Source organism: Gigantopelta aegis, unplaced genomic scaffold, assembly GCF_016097555.1.
Source record: "Gigantopelta aegis isolate Gae_Host unplaced genomic scaffold, Gae_host_genome ctg2923_pilon_pilon:::debris, whole genome shotgun sequence".
Lineage (NCBI taxonomy): Eukaryota > Metazoa > Mollusca > Gastropoda > Neomphalida > Peltospiridae > Gigantopelta > Gigantopelta aegis.
The window spans coordinates 117,241-129,523 of NW_024533097.1; the positions used below are offsets into that span (position 1 = coordinate 117,241).

A 12,283-nucleotide genomic window follows, 5' to 3' on the forward strand; every position below is an offset into this window, starting at 1 on the left:
GTCATCTGTTGGAATTATTTCCAAATAATTTGGACACTTTTCTTTGTGTATTGATTGACAGTCAAGACAGTGAACTTACTCAAACAGTAGCAGCTAATATTGCTAGAAAATGTAAGTACATATCGTATTGTAACTGTCTAATTCATATGCTACTATTATAGATGGTCATGACCTACCTTCTTACAACAGTCTAATAGGTAATCATACTGATATAGGAGAAAGTGTCCCTACTACTACCACTGGAGGACGAGGTAAGTCTTCTTCCTGTATCTTACTATTGACATACTGTTTTCCATGTAGATGAAGGTGTTGTTTCTGGCGTAAAAAGAAAAAAAGAGGAAGAAAAAGATGAAAATGTATGTCATATAATTTTTCTTAATTACATGTATATATTTCATAGACTGAAGCTGATTGTTTGTGGCCATTTAGTAAAAAAAGTCGTGTTGATGATAATGATCCTTTCTATTACTATCCTATGGAAGCTAAATCAGGACGTGGAATAGCTTTAATCATTAACAATGAATATTGGAATGATGATCCTGATGGTAAAAAAAACTCGCACTGGATCAAAAGAAGATGCCGAAAAAATTGAAAATGACTTTTGAGGCTCTTTGTTATGATGTTTGTCCTTCTTCCTGATCAAGATTGTGAGGAGATGAAACGTGCATTAACCAAGTTAGCAAAAGGAAGGATTTCTAAAGATCATGACAGCTTTATATGTTGTATATTATCTCATGGAGATACATCAGGTGTAGAAGGTGTTGATGGTGAACATATTCCAGTGGGTGACTTAGCCTCTTTAGTAAATGGTAACAATTGTTCCAAACTCCTTGGAAAACCCAAAATTTTCTTTATCCAAGCTTGTCGTGGTGAAAATATACCTGAACCACTTGAATTAGATAATACTTAAAGATGAGGACATTGCTACAGTGGATGGAGGAAAATACAAGTCATTGCCACCAGAGGCTGATTTCTTTTTCAGCTTTAGTACTTGTCAAGATAATGTTGCTTCACGCTCAAAGGAAAAAGGCTCTGCTTATATTCAAGAGCTCTCTGCTGTCCTTAACAAGTATGCTTCAACTCTTAGCCTTTACGAGATGACAATGCTTGTACATGACAGAGTGTCTAAAGAGAAGCGTACAGTTCGTCGAAGTGGAAAGAATTACCCATTTCAACAAATACCTGAGATTATCAGTCGATTACGAGGCAAAGTATACTTCAAGAAAAACTGAGAATTTTGTTTTACAATATATTTTTGAGTTGTTAGCAAAATTTGTTTAATTATTAAACATTTTATGCACACATTTATAATATTAAGGTTTTGCTATTTACTATAAAAAGGTCGTAATTGTATGTAATTGTCCAATTCTTTAGTGAATAGTTCCGATTCAATCCATTCTCCAGGTTTGTATAATGGATTTTTAATCACCAAATCAACATAAAACTTTGCATAAATATGTTGTAATATATCACGGCAATCGCCAACTTTATTGCTAGTGTTTAAAATAAATTTAACTCCAGTAGGTGTCTCAAAGAAATGGAGTTTGTATTTATCAGTAGAATAAGAGAGAAAGCCATCTTTAGTACTGGTCGGGGAGAGACGTGAGATGAGTGACTTGAGGGATAGACCATGCCGTACATAAGTTTGCGTTCTTCTTCTTGAGATATACCTGTGTTCTTACATTTTGACCATTGTCTGTAGTAAAGACACGTACAGTTTCTATCAAAAATGTACAAATTGAAGACAGTCATTTTGTAAAGAAGGACACGCCCACCTTATAAAGTTTCATTCCCGATCCTCGTTTGGGGGTGAGACTGGCTCCAACGCATGTGCAATCTTGTAGGTAGACCACATGGTCTTAGTGAAGGCTAGTGAAGATCTGAAGTTTTGTATTTAATCCAAGCATTTGCAAGATGGTAAATAGCTTTAAATATATTATAATATTTGTATTTTACTGATGTTTACAGGGATTTGTCAAAGTCGTGAAGAACAAAGCATATTTTAAACGTTACCAAGTCAAATTCAGAAGGAGACGAGGTCTGTCACACAATATACCCAAATAAAAATTATTCTATTCTTTTATATAGAGGGTAAAACAGACTATTATGCTCGTAAAAAGATGATCACACAGGACAAGAACAAGTACCATGCCCCTAAATATCGCCTCGTTGTCCGTTTCACAAATGGTGATATAATTTGTCAAGTTGTCAGTTCTCGTATTGTAGGAGATTTCACATTGGCTGCTGCTTATTCTCACGAGCTTCCACGATATGGTATTCATGTAGGACTTAAGAATTATGCTGCTGCATATTGTACTGGATTATTGACAGCACGAAGGGTATGTTCCTGCTATTAGTATAATAATTAGTAAGTCACAAATGGGTAGCTTTAAATTAACTAGGATGTTGTCATGACATTTAGCCATCTTATGCTTTTTATATTGCCTTTTTAAAAGAACTTCCTCCTTTAAAGTTCATATGAAATAAGGATATTTACAGATAAAGGAGCATTGAGCATTCTCCTTTTTAATCTTAATCTATAATTAACAATAACTGATTAAGGGGCATCCTTCTTTTAATAAAATGAACATTAATTGATGATCCTATTAGAAGTTTCATTATATAATACATTAGTTGATGGCCAATGATGTAATTTAATACTTGCTACTCTTGACCTATTAAAATGATGACTATTCCACCAAGATCTCTGAGGCTATCAATATTGTATCAATTAATATCCAAAAAAGGGGATACCCCTAATTAGAGCTTCTAATGACATGTCTAATTTGGAATCAGTACACATATCTTCCTTTATCTTAGCTCCTCACTCAACTAAACATGGCTGACAAATATGAAGGCAATACTGATATAAATGGAGAGGATTACAATGTTGAAGCTCTGGGTGATGGACCACGCCCATTCCGTTGCTGTCTGGATATCGGATTAGTCCGTGTGACCACAGGACATCGTGTCTTTGCTGTACTAAAGGGAGCTGTTGATGGTGGACTGGATATACCCCATAGGTATGGGACTAGTTTTACTTGATGTGTATCAGGTTTTACTTGTAGTGAAAACCGGTTTTATCGGGTATGACTCTGAGTCTTCACAACTTGATGCTGATAGACTGCGTTCATACATCTTTGGAGGTCATGTGATGAACTACATGAATTATTTAACGGAGAACGATGAAGAATATTACAAGAGGCATTTCTCTGAATATGTCAGAGAAGGCATTGGTCCGATGATGTAAGTGTGACATTGTATGTAGCCCCTTTTTAATCTGCCACTCCCACACAAGTCGTAGAACGATATCAGCACTGCAATACTTATTTTCTTTGCACTATCTAGATTGAGACTATGTACAAAAACTGCTCATCAAATGATTAGAGAAAATCCAAGTCATATCAAGAAGGAACGAACTACTGAAGTTAAGAAGAAAAGGTATGTTAACTTTATTTAATAATAGTAAAGATTTATGAATCTCATTCTGTAGATGGAATCGTTCTAAACTTTCTCTTGCTCAACGTAAGGCTAAAATCAAGCAGAAGAAAGAAGCGTTTTTACGACAGCAAAAGAAACATGATGTTGACGAAAGTGATGAAGATTAAAACTTTGATGTTTGAAATAATAAATTTGAATATCAAATAAATGATTTACTGGGTAGTGGGTATTGTTAACCAAAGGATATGACTTAGGGCAAGAAATGCATGCAAGTGGCCTTAATTCAACTTGGTCTTCAGTTCTATAGAGACTACAACTAAAAATCACTATTTTCTACTGTTTCTTTTGTGTTGTAGAAACATTTTGATCTGGTTTTATGGCCAATATAGACAACAGGTTAATATGTTAAGTAGAATGATTGTGTTCTGAAATGTTGTTAAAATGTGTAAAAAAAATTATAAAATTTCATTAATTTACATGTACCAATAAAAGATGCAGTATCATTTATAGCATTTTTAAAAATAATACAATATTTAAGAGCAGTAATATTAATATCACGTAGTAAGGACCTATATAGCTAACTTAATAAAAATTTCAAGTGATCTCATGATGTTGACCGATTCTCAATTTTTGATTCATGTTTTTTTTAAATTTAAATAATATTAAAAATTAATAATAAGATTAATAGTATTGTTTTAGTTTGTTTAAATGTGACTAGTTTATTCTTGTCCTTTAAAAAGTAATTTAATTTAAAGGTTTTAGGATTTTCAATCTCAGTAAGCAAGTACTGTTAATGAGATTCATAGTGCTGATCGACGCGCCCCACAAGAGCATGAAGAAAAAATCTGACGTACATATAAAAAAGAAACTGAAATAGTCATGAGTGCCAGTGTGTTGTGGGCCAGCGTTCTGCAATGCATCAGACCTCTGAGATGGTTACCAGCATACTCTACGGAGTATCCGAAAGGCCGACTAGGATAGGGCTGGTAGTCTCCCTTTAAACGAGATGAGGCTGGTGTATTTGTGGTTCCCGGTTCCTGAATGCGACATTCCCTAAGAGCTGGAATCCCGTACGGCTGGTTTTAAGTTAGGGCGACGCTCCAGCCAGGATTACCTCGCGAAGACGAGGGTTACCAAGCCAGGTGGCGGTCCCAGCTAGCAATAGCAGGGAATCCTGGAGCCTAAGTGGAAGCCTGAGTGGGTGAGCGAGTAGGAATCGTTTGGGCAACACACAAGGGTTTTTTTTTTTTTTTTTAACATGTAACTAAAATATAATTACTATAATTATGTTAACCTCCTTCAATGCTTTATGTCTCACTGTTCAAACTAACTTGTATTTCAATATTCTATTTGTACTCAAAAAAGCTATTTCAATACTATGATATGAAATTATAATTATATTTTTATTTCAATACATGTATGATATGGTTTACAAAACAAATGAAATAAACTGATTGTTATAATCAAAAAAAATATTCATAATGCATAGCATTTATATATATATAGGGTGATTTATAATATAATGGGTTTGTCCTCATTTATATATATATAATGATAGGGTTACAAAATTTAACCCTATAACAATGTACTTTACAATACAATAACACATTGATTTTATCATACACAAAATTAAAAATTTACAAGCAATTAAGTTTACATTAATCATTTTTATCATCATCATTGACATCAATTTGTTCAGGGATAATGCGAGAGAATTGTATAGGAAATAAGATTTGACTGTTACGCCATACTGTATAACGTGGCATAAAAGGTGTAACTGGATTGTCCTCAAATTTAAGCAGTTCTGATGCTCGTCTTCGAAATGTTTTAGTAACCCTTTCAGCTGGTTGGTTTGTGTCTGTGATTGTTACTTCATTTAAGTTTAAAGGATAGACACTGATATCTCTAACAGCTCTGAATTGACCACAGTTATTTAAATGTTCATTTTCAACTCGGAAGAAGTTCCATATAAAACGTCTGTAAAGTAACAAAGGGAAATATATATGTAATATTAATTTGAATATATTGTTGTAAACGAATTGAACTTCTTGTATAGAACACTCTTTATATTTAGTACACTTTTACTAATACTAGTGTATTATATAACCTCTATAATGAGGACACTTGTTCTAGTCCCATACTAATACTTTAATGTATTATACAACCTTATATTGAGGACACTTGTTCTAGTCCCATACTAATACTTTAGTGTAGTATACAACCTCTATATTGAGGACACTTGTTCTAGTCCCATACTAATACTTTAGTGTATTATACAAGTCTATATTGAGGACACTTGTTCTAGTCTCATACTAATACTTTAGTGGTATTATACAACCTTTATATTGAGGACACTTGTACATTAAGTACATTAAGGACACGTCTATGCTGACAATGTCCCATAGTGCCATTATAGAGAGTTCCCACTGCATATATACACAATGTAGGTACTAGGTCCACTATAGAAACATATTCTATTGTATATGTCATACTGACTCTATACTGAGGACTTTGTTCTAGTCCCATACTAATACTTAGTGTATTATACAACCTCTATATTGAGGACACTTGTTCTAGTCATATACTAATATTTTAGTGTATTATACAACCTCTATATTGAGGACACATGTTCTAGTCCCATACTAATACTTTAGTGTATTATATAACCTCTATATTAAGGACACTTGTTCTAGTCTCACTAATACTTTAGTGTATTATACAACCTCTATATTGAGGACACTTGTTCTAGTCATATACTAATATTTTAGTGTATTATACAACCTCTATATTGAGGACACATGTTCTAGTCCCATACTAATACTTTAGTGTATTATATAACCTCTATATTAAGGACACTTGTTCTAGTCCCATACTAATACTTTAGTGTATTATATAACCTCTATATTAAGGACACTTGTTCTAGTCTCATACTAATACTTTAGTGAACCTCTATATTGAGGACATCTCTATACTAAGTACAGTGTCCCATAGTGTCCACTATAGAGTTGTTTCCTTCATAGTTAGAAATAATACATTACCTAAATACTTCTAGTACAGCCAAAAAAGTTTGAATAAATTATCATTGAGTAGCTTTGATCCTCCTTCACCAACTGATATTGTTAATGTCCACACCCACCTCAATAGTAAGTCCTCAATTATAGCCAGTATGTAGTAGGCCTATGGTAAGTAACCATGACAATAGAACCACAGCAACAAAGAAATGGATATTAAAGGTTAGGAGGGAGAGAGAGAGAGAGAGAGAGAGAGAGAGAGAAGAGAGAGAGAGAGAGAGAGAGAGAGAGAGAGGAGAGAGAGAGAGAGAGAGAGAGAGAGAGAGAGAGAGAATGAAACCTTGTAATAATAAATTGTTTCTTCTCGAATAATGCGTCCTTTTTCAAAGAAGCCCCAATCCATTTTGATGTCCCATGCAAATGTATAGCAAGAACTAATTAAGGCAGATATAATCCATATCATAAAGAATATATAATAAATTGTAGATTGTACTTCAGCATCTTTATCTATAAAAGTAATTACATATTAATTATCATACTATTATTATAGGGGCTAACCCTTTAAGACTGATGCAATTGATGAGAATGTGACTACAAAAAATGACGTCGAATATTTTCCAGCATTCACTAGATGAGGATGAAATTCTCTGGTATCACGATAACGTCTGAGACATTGTGCAAATCGCCACCATGCTGGTAGCATAGCATAATAGGTCTAATACCATAATAGACTGTACCGCATTGAAACAAGAATCTATAACAAATAATATTAATAATAGTATTAATAATAGATACTAACATTAATAATAGTATTAATAATAGGGGCATTAATAATAGTGTATATAATTAATATAATTATATATTCATTCATTCATTTATTAATCTATATATCCATTTATTGATTTATCTATCCATTGTTTAAGTGTCCATCTATTTTTCATGTACATTGTATCCATTTATCAATCCATTTGTCCATCCACACAATATACCATTCATCTATTTATTTTCTACATCCATCCATTTATCCATTACCAGGATTAGCAAACTGTCCATAAATTAAGTGACATATAAAATATTCCATATCAAGGAGAAGAATAGCTAATGAATTCATCTGATCTGCTATCCAAAAGTCTGCAAATGTGACGGGAAAAAAAATGGCGCCAAAGCTATTCTACCTAAAAAGAGCAAAAGGTCAATTACCTATAACTTTTAAATACAATGTACCAATTCTTTTAACAGCCAAATTCGAGACCTGTGATATATTAAAGGAATTGGTACTATAAGGATCCCAATTGTAATGGTCCATGAAACTATTGGTCCAATGTATTCTGGTATATGTAGCCAGTCAGCAAAGAGGAATAGTAATAGTCCAAAAACACCATATTACACCAAGAAATGAGGCAATCTGGTGGTACAGAATATAGCATATTAGTAGTGAAATGTCTGTATACTATTAGTATATTAATAGTATATTATTAGTATATTATTGTAAACTAAACACTATATTATTAGTAAACTAACTTGAAATAATTTTTGATAGTTCAGATTATTACGAGGATCTACTTCAAATATTAAAACGTTATTACACACAGCTCTTCTCCAACCAACAGTATTAATAGCAAAAGCGAAAAAAACAAATAGTCAGGATAAAACCTGCCCTTAAACCAAGTAAGACACCAGTTGAAGGATCCCAAGGTTTCCAATGTAATCTGAATCCTACTATATATGGATAATAAAATTAATAAATATTTTACCTAATAACATCATACATAATGTACATGTACATAAGATCTATCAACTTACAAGCAACAGCTGCTATTATACAGCAGACAAAGATTACGCCCATAGACCAACCAGTAAACAGTGATACCCACTGTGATGAATCTCCTCCAAGTGGTGGGACACGAAGTTTAGCCATTGCACGCCCACGATTACCATTCTCTAAACGATCTATCATTGTATCCTAAATAAGAGAATAGGTTATATATCTCTATAGAGGATAATATGGGACATTTTCCTTATTATAAAGCTGTCCTCAATATAGAAGTTGTATAATACACTAAAGTATTAGTATGAGACTAGAACAAGTGTCCTCAATATAGAGGTTGTATAATACACTAAAGTATTAGTATGGGACTAGAACAAGTGTCCTCAATATAGAGGTTGTATAATACACTAAAGTATTAGTATGGGACTAGAACAAGTGTCCTCAATATAGAGGTTGTATAATACACTAAAGTATTAGTATGGGACTAGAACAAGTGTCCTCAATATAGAGGTTGTATAATACACTAAAGTATTAGTATGGGACTAGAACAAGTGTCCTCAATATAGAGGTTGTATAATACACTAAAGCATTAGTATGGGACTAGAACAAGTGTCCTCAATATAGAGGTTGTATAATACACTAAAGTATTAGTATGGACTAGAACAAGTGTCCTCAATATAGAGGTTGTATAATACACTAAAGCATTAGTATGGGACTAGAACAAGTGTCCTCAATATAGAGGTTGTATAATACACTAAAGTATTAGTATTGGACTAGAACAAGTGTCCTCAATATAGAGGTTGTATAATACACTAAAGTATTAGTATGGGACTAGAACAAGTGTCCTCAATATAGAGGTTGTATAATACACTAAAGTATTAGTATGGGACTAGAACAAGTGTGCTTAATGTAAGAGGTTGTATAATACACTAAAGTATTAATATGGGACTAGAACAAGTGTCCTCAATATAGAGGTTGTATAATACACTAAAGTATTAGTATGGGACTAGAACAAGTGTCCTCAATATAGAGGTTGTATAATACACTAAAGCATTAGTATGGGACTAGAACAAGTGTCCTCAATATAGAGGTTGTATAATACACTAAAGCATTAGTATGGGACTAGAACAAGTGTCCTCAATATAGAGGTTGCATAATACACTAAAGTATTAATATGGGACTAGAACAAGTGTCCTTAATGTAAGAGGTTTCACTATGTACTAAGTATAGTTCTTGTTATCCTAGTGAGTTCATAGTATTTTGTATTGTATATCTTTATCACAACATTCATTGTACACGTACTTACCTCAGTAACTTTCAGAAGACGATCTACTTCTTTAGATGTATAGAAATAAGCTTTACTGACACCATTTTTGAAGAATTTGCCTCCTTTTTCAGTTTGAGCTAACTAAAGTAAGTATGAATTTATGGTACACGTGTGAGAGTGACATTCATCATTACCTTGTCATATTTCTTTAAAATCTTTCTAAACCCAGTATAATTGAGTTGCTATTAATAAAACAAACAATTATTAACTCTCAATTAAACAAACTTACTTGAAAATTCTGTAACAGAGACAAGTGAAAATAGAATTCACAAAAAGCATTAATAAGATCTCGTCGTTTTTCCGACCAGTACTTCTAATCTTCCTAGTATGCGGATTGCTTAAAACAGCTGTTAATACATCGACCTCTTCTATTAAGTGATGAAGCTGATGACTTAACTCGGCCTCACGAGCTAACAAATAAATTACATGTATTTAATGTAAACTGCTTTAGTTAATAATGTTTGTATTACTATTTGAGTTAACATACTATAAACTTACCTCGATAAAATGAACACACATTATCTAACTGTCTTTCTATTTCAGCAAAAAATTTAACTTCAATCTCAGTATTGACTTCATTTACACATTCATCTAATTATATAAAAAAAAATATTTTAAATAAATTACAATGAAACTTTTCAAAAAACACTGAATTAAAGTCACAAAGAATTACTATACTGAAGATTCCTCATCAAACAATTATTAATTCGCTCTATATTGACAGGTATCACATGTGGTATGTACTGTTAGTAACTGCTAACGTTTTGTTAAAGTATAGATTACTGACTGAAAATCATTAAAGTTAGAGGAGACCTTTAATGAGAGTGCATCAAATACTTAATGTCTAAAGTGTATAAATCTAAATGTTAAAAGTAGATGAACTATTTGACATTTTTTCTTTAAGAGTTTTTGTTCCATTGGGTGTTTTTCAAGATAGTCCTTTATAAAGATAAGTGCCTGTATTTGTTAATTGAACATAATTAAGTAATTTGATGTGTTAATTTTGGTAAAATATTAGTACATAGGTAACTAAATTAAGTTTTTAGGTAATATCAGATCTGATGATTACGAAACAATTGTTAATATCCTAATACTGTAAAATATGGAATCAGTAAACATGTTCTTTGGTTGTACAGTGTCAATTTAACACGACAATATCAACTTTATGGTTATTCTTTAGGGAAACATCAACATTAACTCGACTAGAAGTAACAATTTTTTAAGTAAATACATTGTCTTGTCCCCAGACTCCTTGAGTTATGGACAGAAAGGGAATCTAGTCAAGTGACTTAACATTTTTGTCCCAGCTCAGGAATGGACTGTGAAAATTTGTCTGGGAATCATGTGTTTAACTTATAGATTTTTGCAGTTACCATGTCAACCAACAGTATGATAAAAGTGTTTTAAGCCCGCCCTGTTTATATAGTGACACACCTCCCACTTAACACCTGTAAAAATAAACAATAAACTCACTCATGATAAGTGAACACACCTCATGAATAATTAATTAGATGCATAGTACATGGTTCATGGACCTTTGTATATATGAACGTCTCAGTCTATAATGACATTCATAGGTTCTAATTATGACATGTACAATTTTCATACAATAACATCACCAAAAACATTCCAGAGAAAGGTTAAGTCAGACTTCCTTTCTGTCAAAAGTCTGGGGACAAGACTAACTGCTTTATATATAGACACTCTACTAATATCAATACCCTGGATGCTAAATGTTTACAAGGAGGGGAACATTGTGGGTTCTACTAAGATTTAGGAAAGACATATCGAAATGTAACAAATTGTGGTCATGACTTATTTTATTGTTACTAGACACAAGATATAGAAAAGTGTTTAACATTCATATTCTATTCTATTTATGGTAAAAGGATTGACGCTGGTCGACTAGAAGGAAGCAAGAATAAGTCAGTTTCCTAGCAACTCACTAATAAAACAAAGCCACAGAATGGAAGTCATGTGACCAATGGTATAATAATTTCATAGTTGTCCAAGTTGGAATACAAGTTTAACCAGACATTCCTCTCTTTGTAGAATATCTACACTTGAAACTAAACACATACCATCGTCATCTTTCTTGGTCCAGTCAATAGACACCATTTGGTACAACAAAACCTTTAATGCCTAAAAAATAAACCAAAAATAAAGACATTATATATTATTAACTTCAAATACAAAGTAATATGAAACAATGAGACATTCAATTGTCTTCAAATAAACGTATAATTCAATTAATTTTACGCACATCATAATCTATATAGTGAGATCTCCATTCTGGAGTGAGATGGGAAGAAAGAATCTGAGCAAACCTCATGCCTACTCTGTGGAAAGAATGACTATGTATGCAGTTCCCGTTTTTGGATAAGAGGGTGGGACCCATGGGGTGTGTTTGATAGTACGATGGTACGAACGTCTCCGTAAAACATGTTGCATATTTCCGTATACTAAAACTGGTTTATACTTAAGCGGATACGATGTTGTTGTTGTTGTAGACTTTGTATGAAGATGAAGTGTCTTCGTGAGCTATTTTTTTTGTTCTCCGTCTTTCATGCGTTTTTAGCTGAAGACAACTGCACGAGCTTGTACAACAAGTGTACAGGAACATATGAATGTACTGATGAGTTTCAAGACCATGCTATTGATTGTCCACATCCTGGTGTACCTAAGAGCCTAGCTCCCCAACCAGGAATATGCACTAATACAAGTGATGTTTGCGAA

General features: G+C 32.9%; 2 protein-coding genes and 1 non-coding gene across 3 annotated transcripts; 2 read left to right on the forward strand and 1 right to left on the reverse strand.

Annotated features, from left to right (window-relative positions):
* The first annotated feature begins 1,097 nt into the window (after nt 1-1,097).
* LOC121391747 (60S ribosomal protein L5-like) lies at nt 1,098-3,608 on the forward strand. Its single transcript, XM_041523267.1, has 7 exons — nt 1,098-1,211; nt 1,969-2,038; nt 2,089-2,339; nt 2,821-3,034; nt 3,069-3,246; nt 3,349-3,441; nt 3,494-3,608. The coding sequence occupies exons 1-7, from the start codon at nt 1,098-1,100 to the stop codon at nt 3,606-3,608; spliced, it is 1,035 nt and encodes a 344-aa protein (XP_041379201.1).
* On the forward strand, nt 2,640-2,715 carry LOC121391750. The gene has a single exon (XR_005960384.1). It is a non-coding gene; the product is annotated as a small nucleolar RNA SNORD24 (small nucleolar RNA).
* A 1,491-nt stretch (nt 3,609-5,099) lies between the features above and the next one.
* Nucleotides 5,100-11,879, reverse strand: LOC121391749 (xenotropic and polytropic retrovirus receptor 1 homolog). Its single transcript, XM_041523268.1, is given in 17 exon segments — nt 5,100-5,418; nt 6,480-6,514; nt 6,517-6,618; nt 6,793-6,953; nt 7,011-7,151; nt 7,154-7,206; nt 7,499-7,596; nt 7,599-7,627; nt 7,830-7,857; nt 7,974-8,065; nt 8,307-8,415; nt 9,527-9,628; nt 9,682-9,729; nt 9,777-9,860; nt 10,982-10,995; nt 11,629-11,689; nt 11,811-11,879. Coding segments are annotated over 17 exon segments (1,545 nt in total).
* Between the last annotated feature and the right edge of the window lie 404 nt (nt 11,880-12,283).

Bases quoted from the DNA above. Each gene is read 5' to 3' on its own strand.
- LOC121391747 (XM_041523267.1), top strand. From the start codon at position 1,098: ATGACAATGCTTGTACATGACAGAGTGTCTAAAGAGAAGCGTACAGTT. The intron at 2,039-2,088 runs GTCTGTCACACA...TCTTTTATATAG, and splicing joins CAAATTCAGAAGGAGACGAG to AGGGTAAAACAGACTATTAT. The intron at 3,442-3,493 runs GTATGTTAACTT...CTCATTCTGTAG, and splicing joins ACTGAAGTTAAGAAGAAAAG to ATGGAATCGTTCTAAACTTT.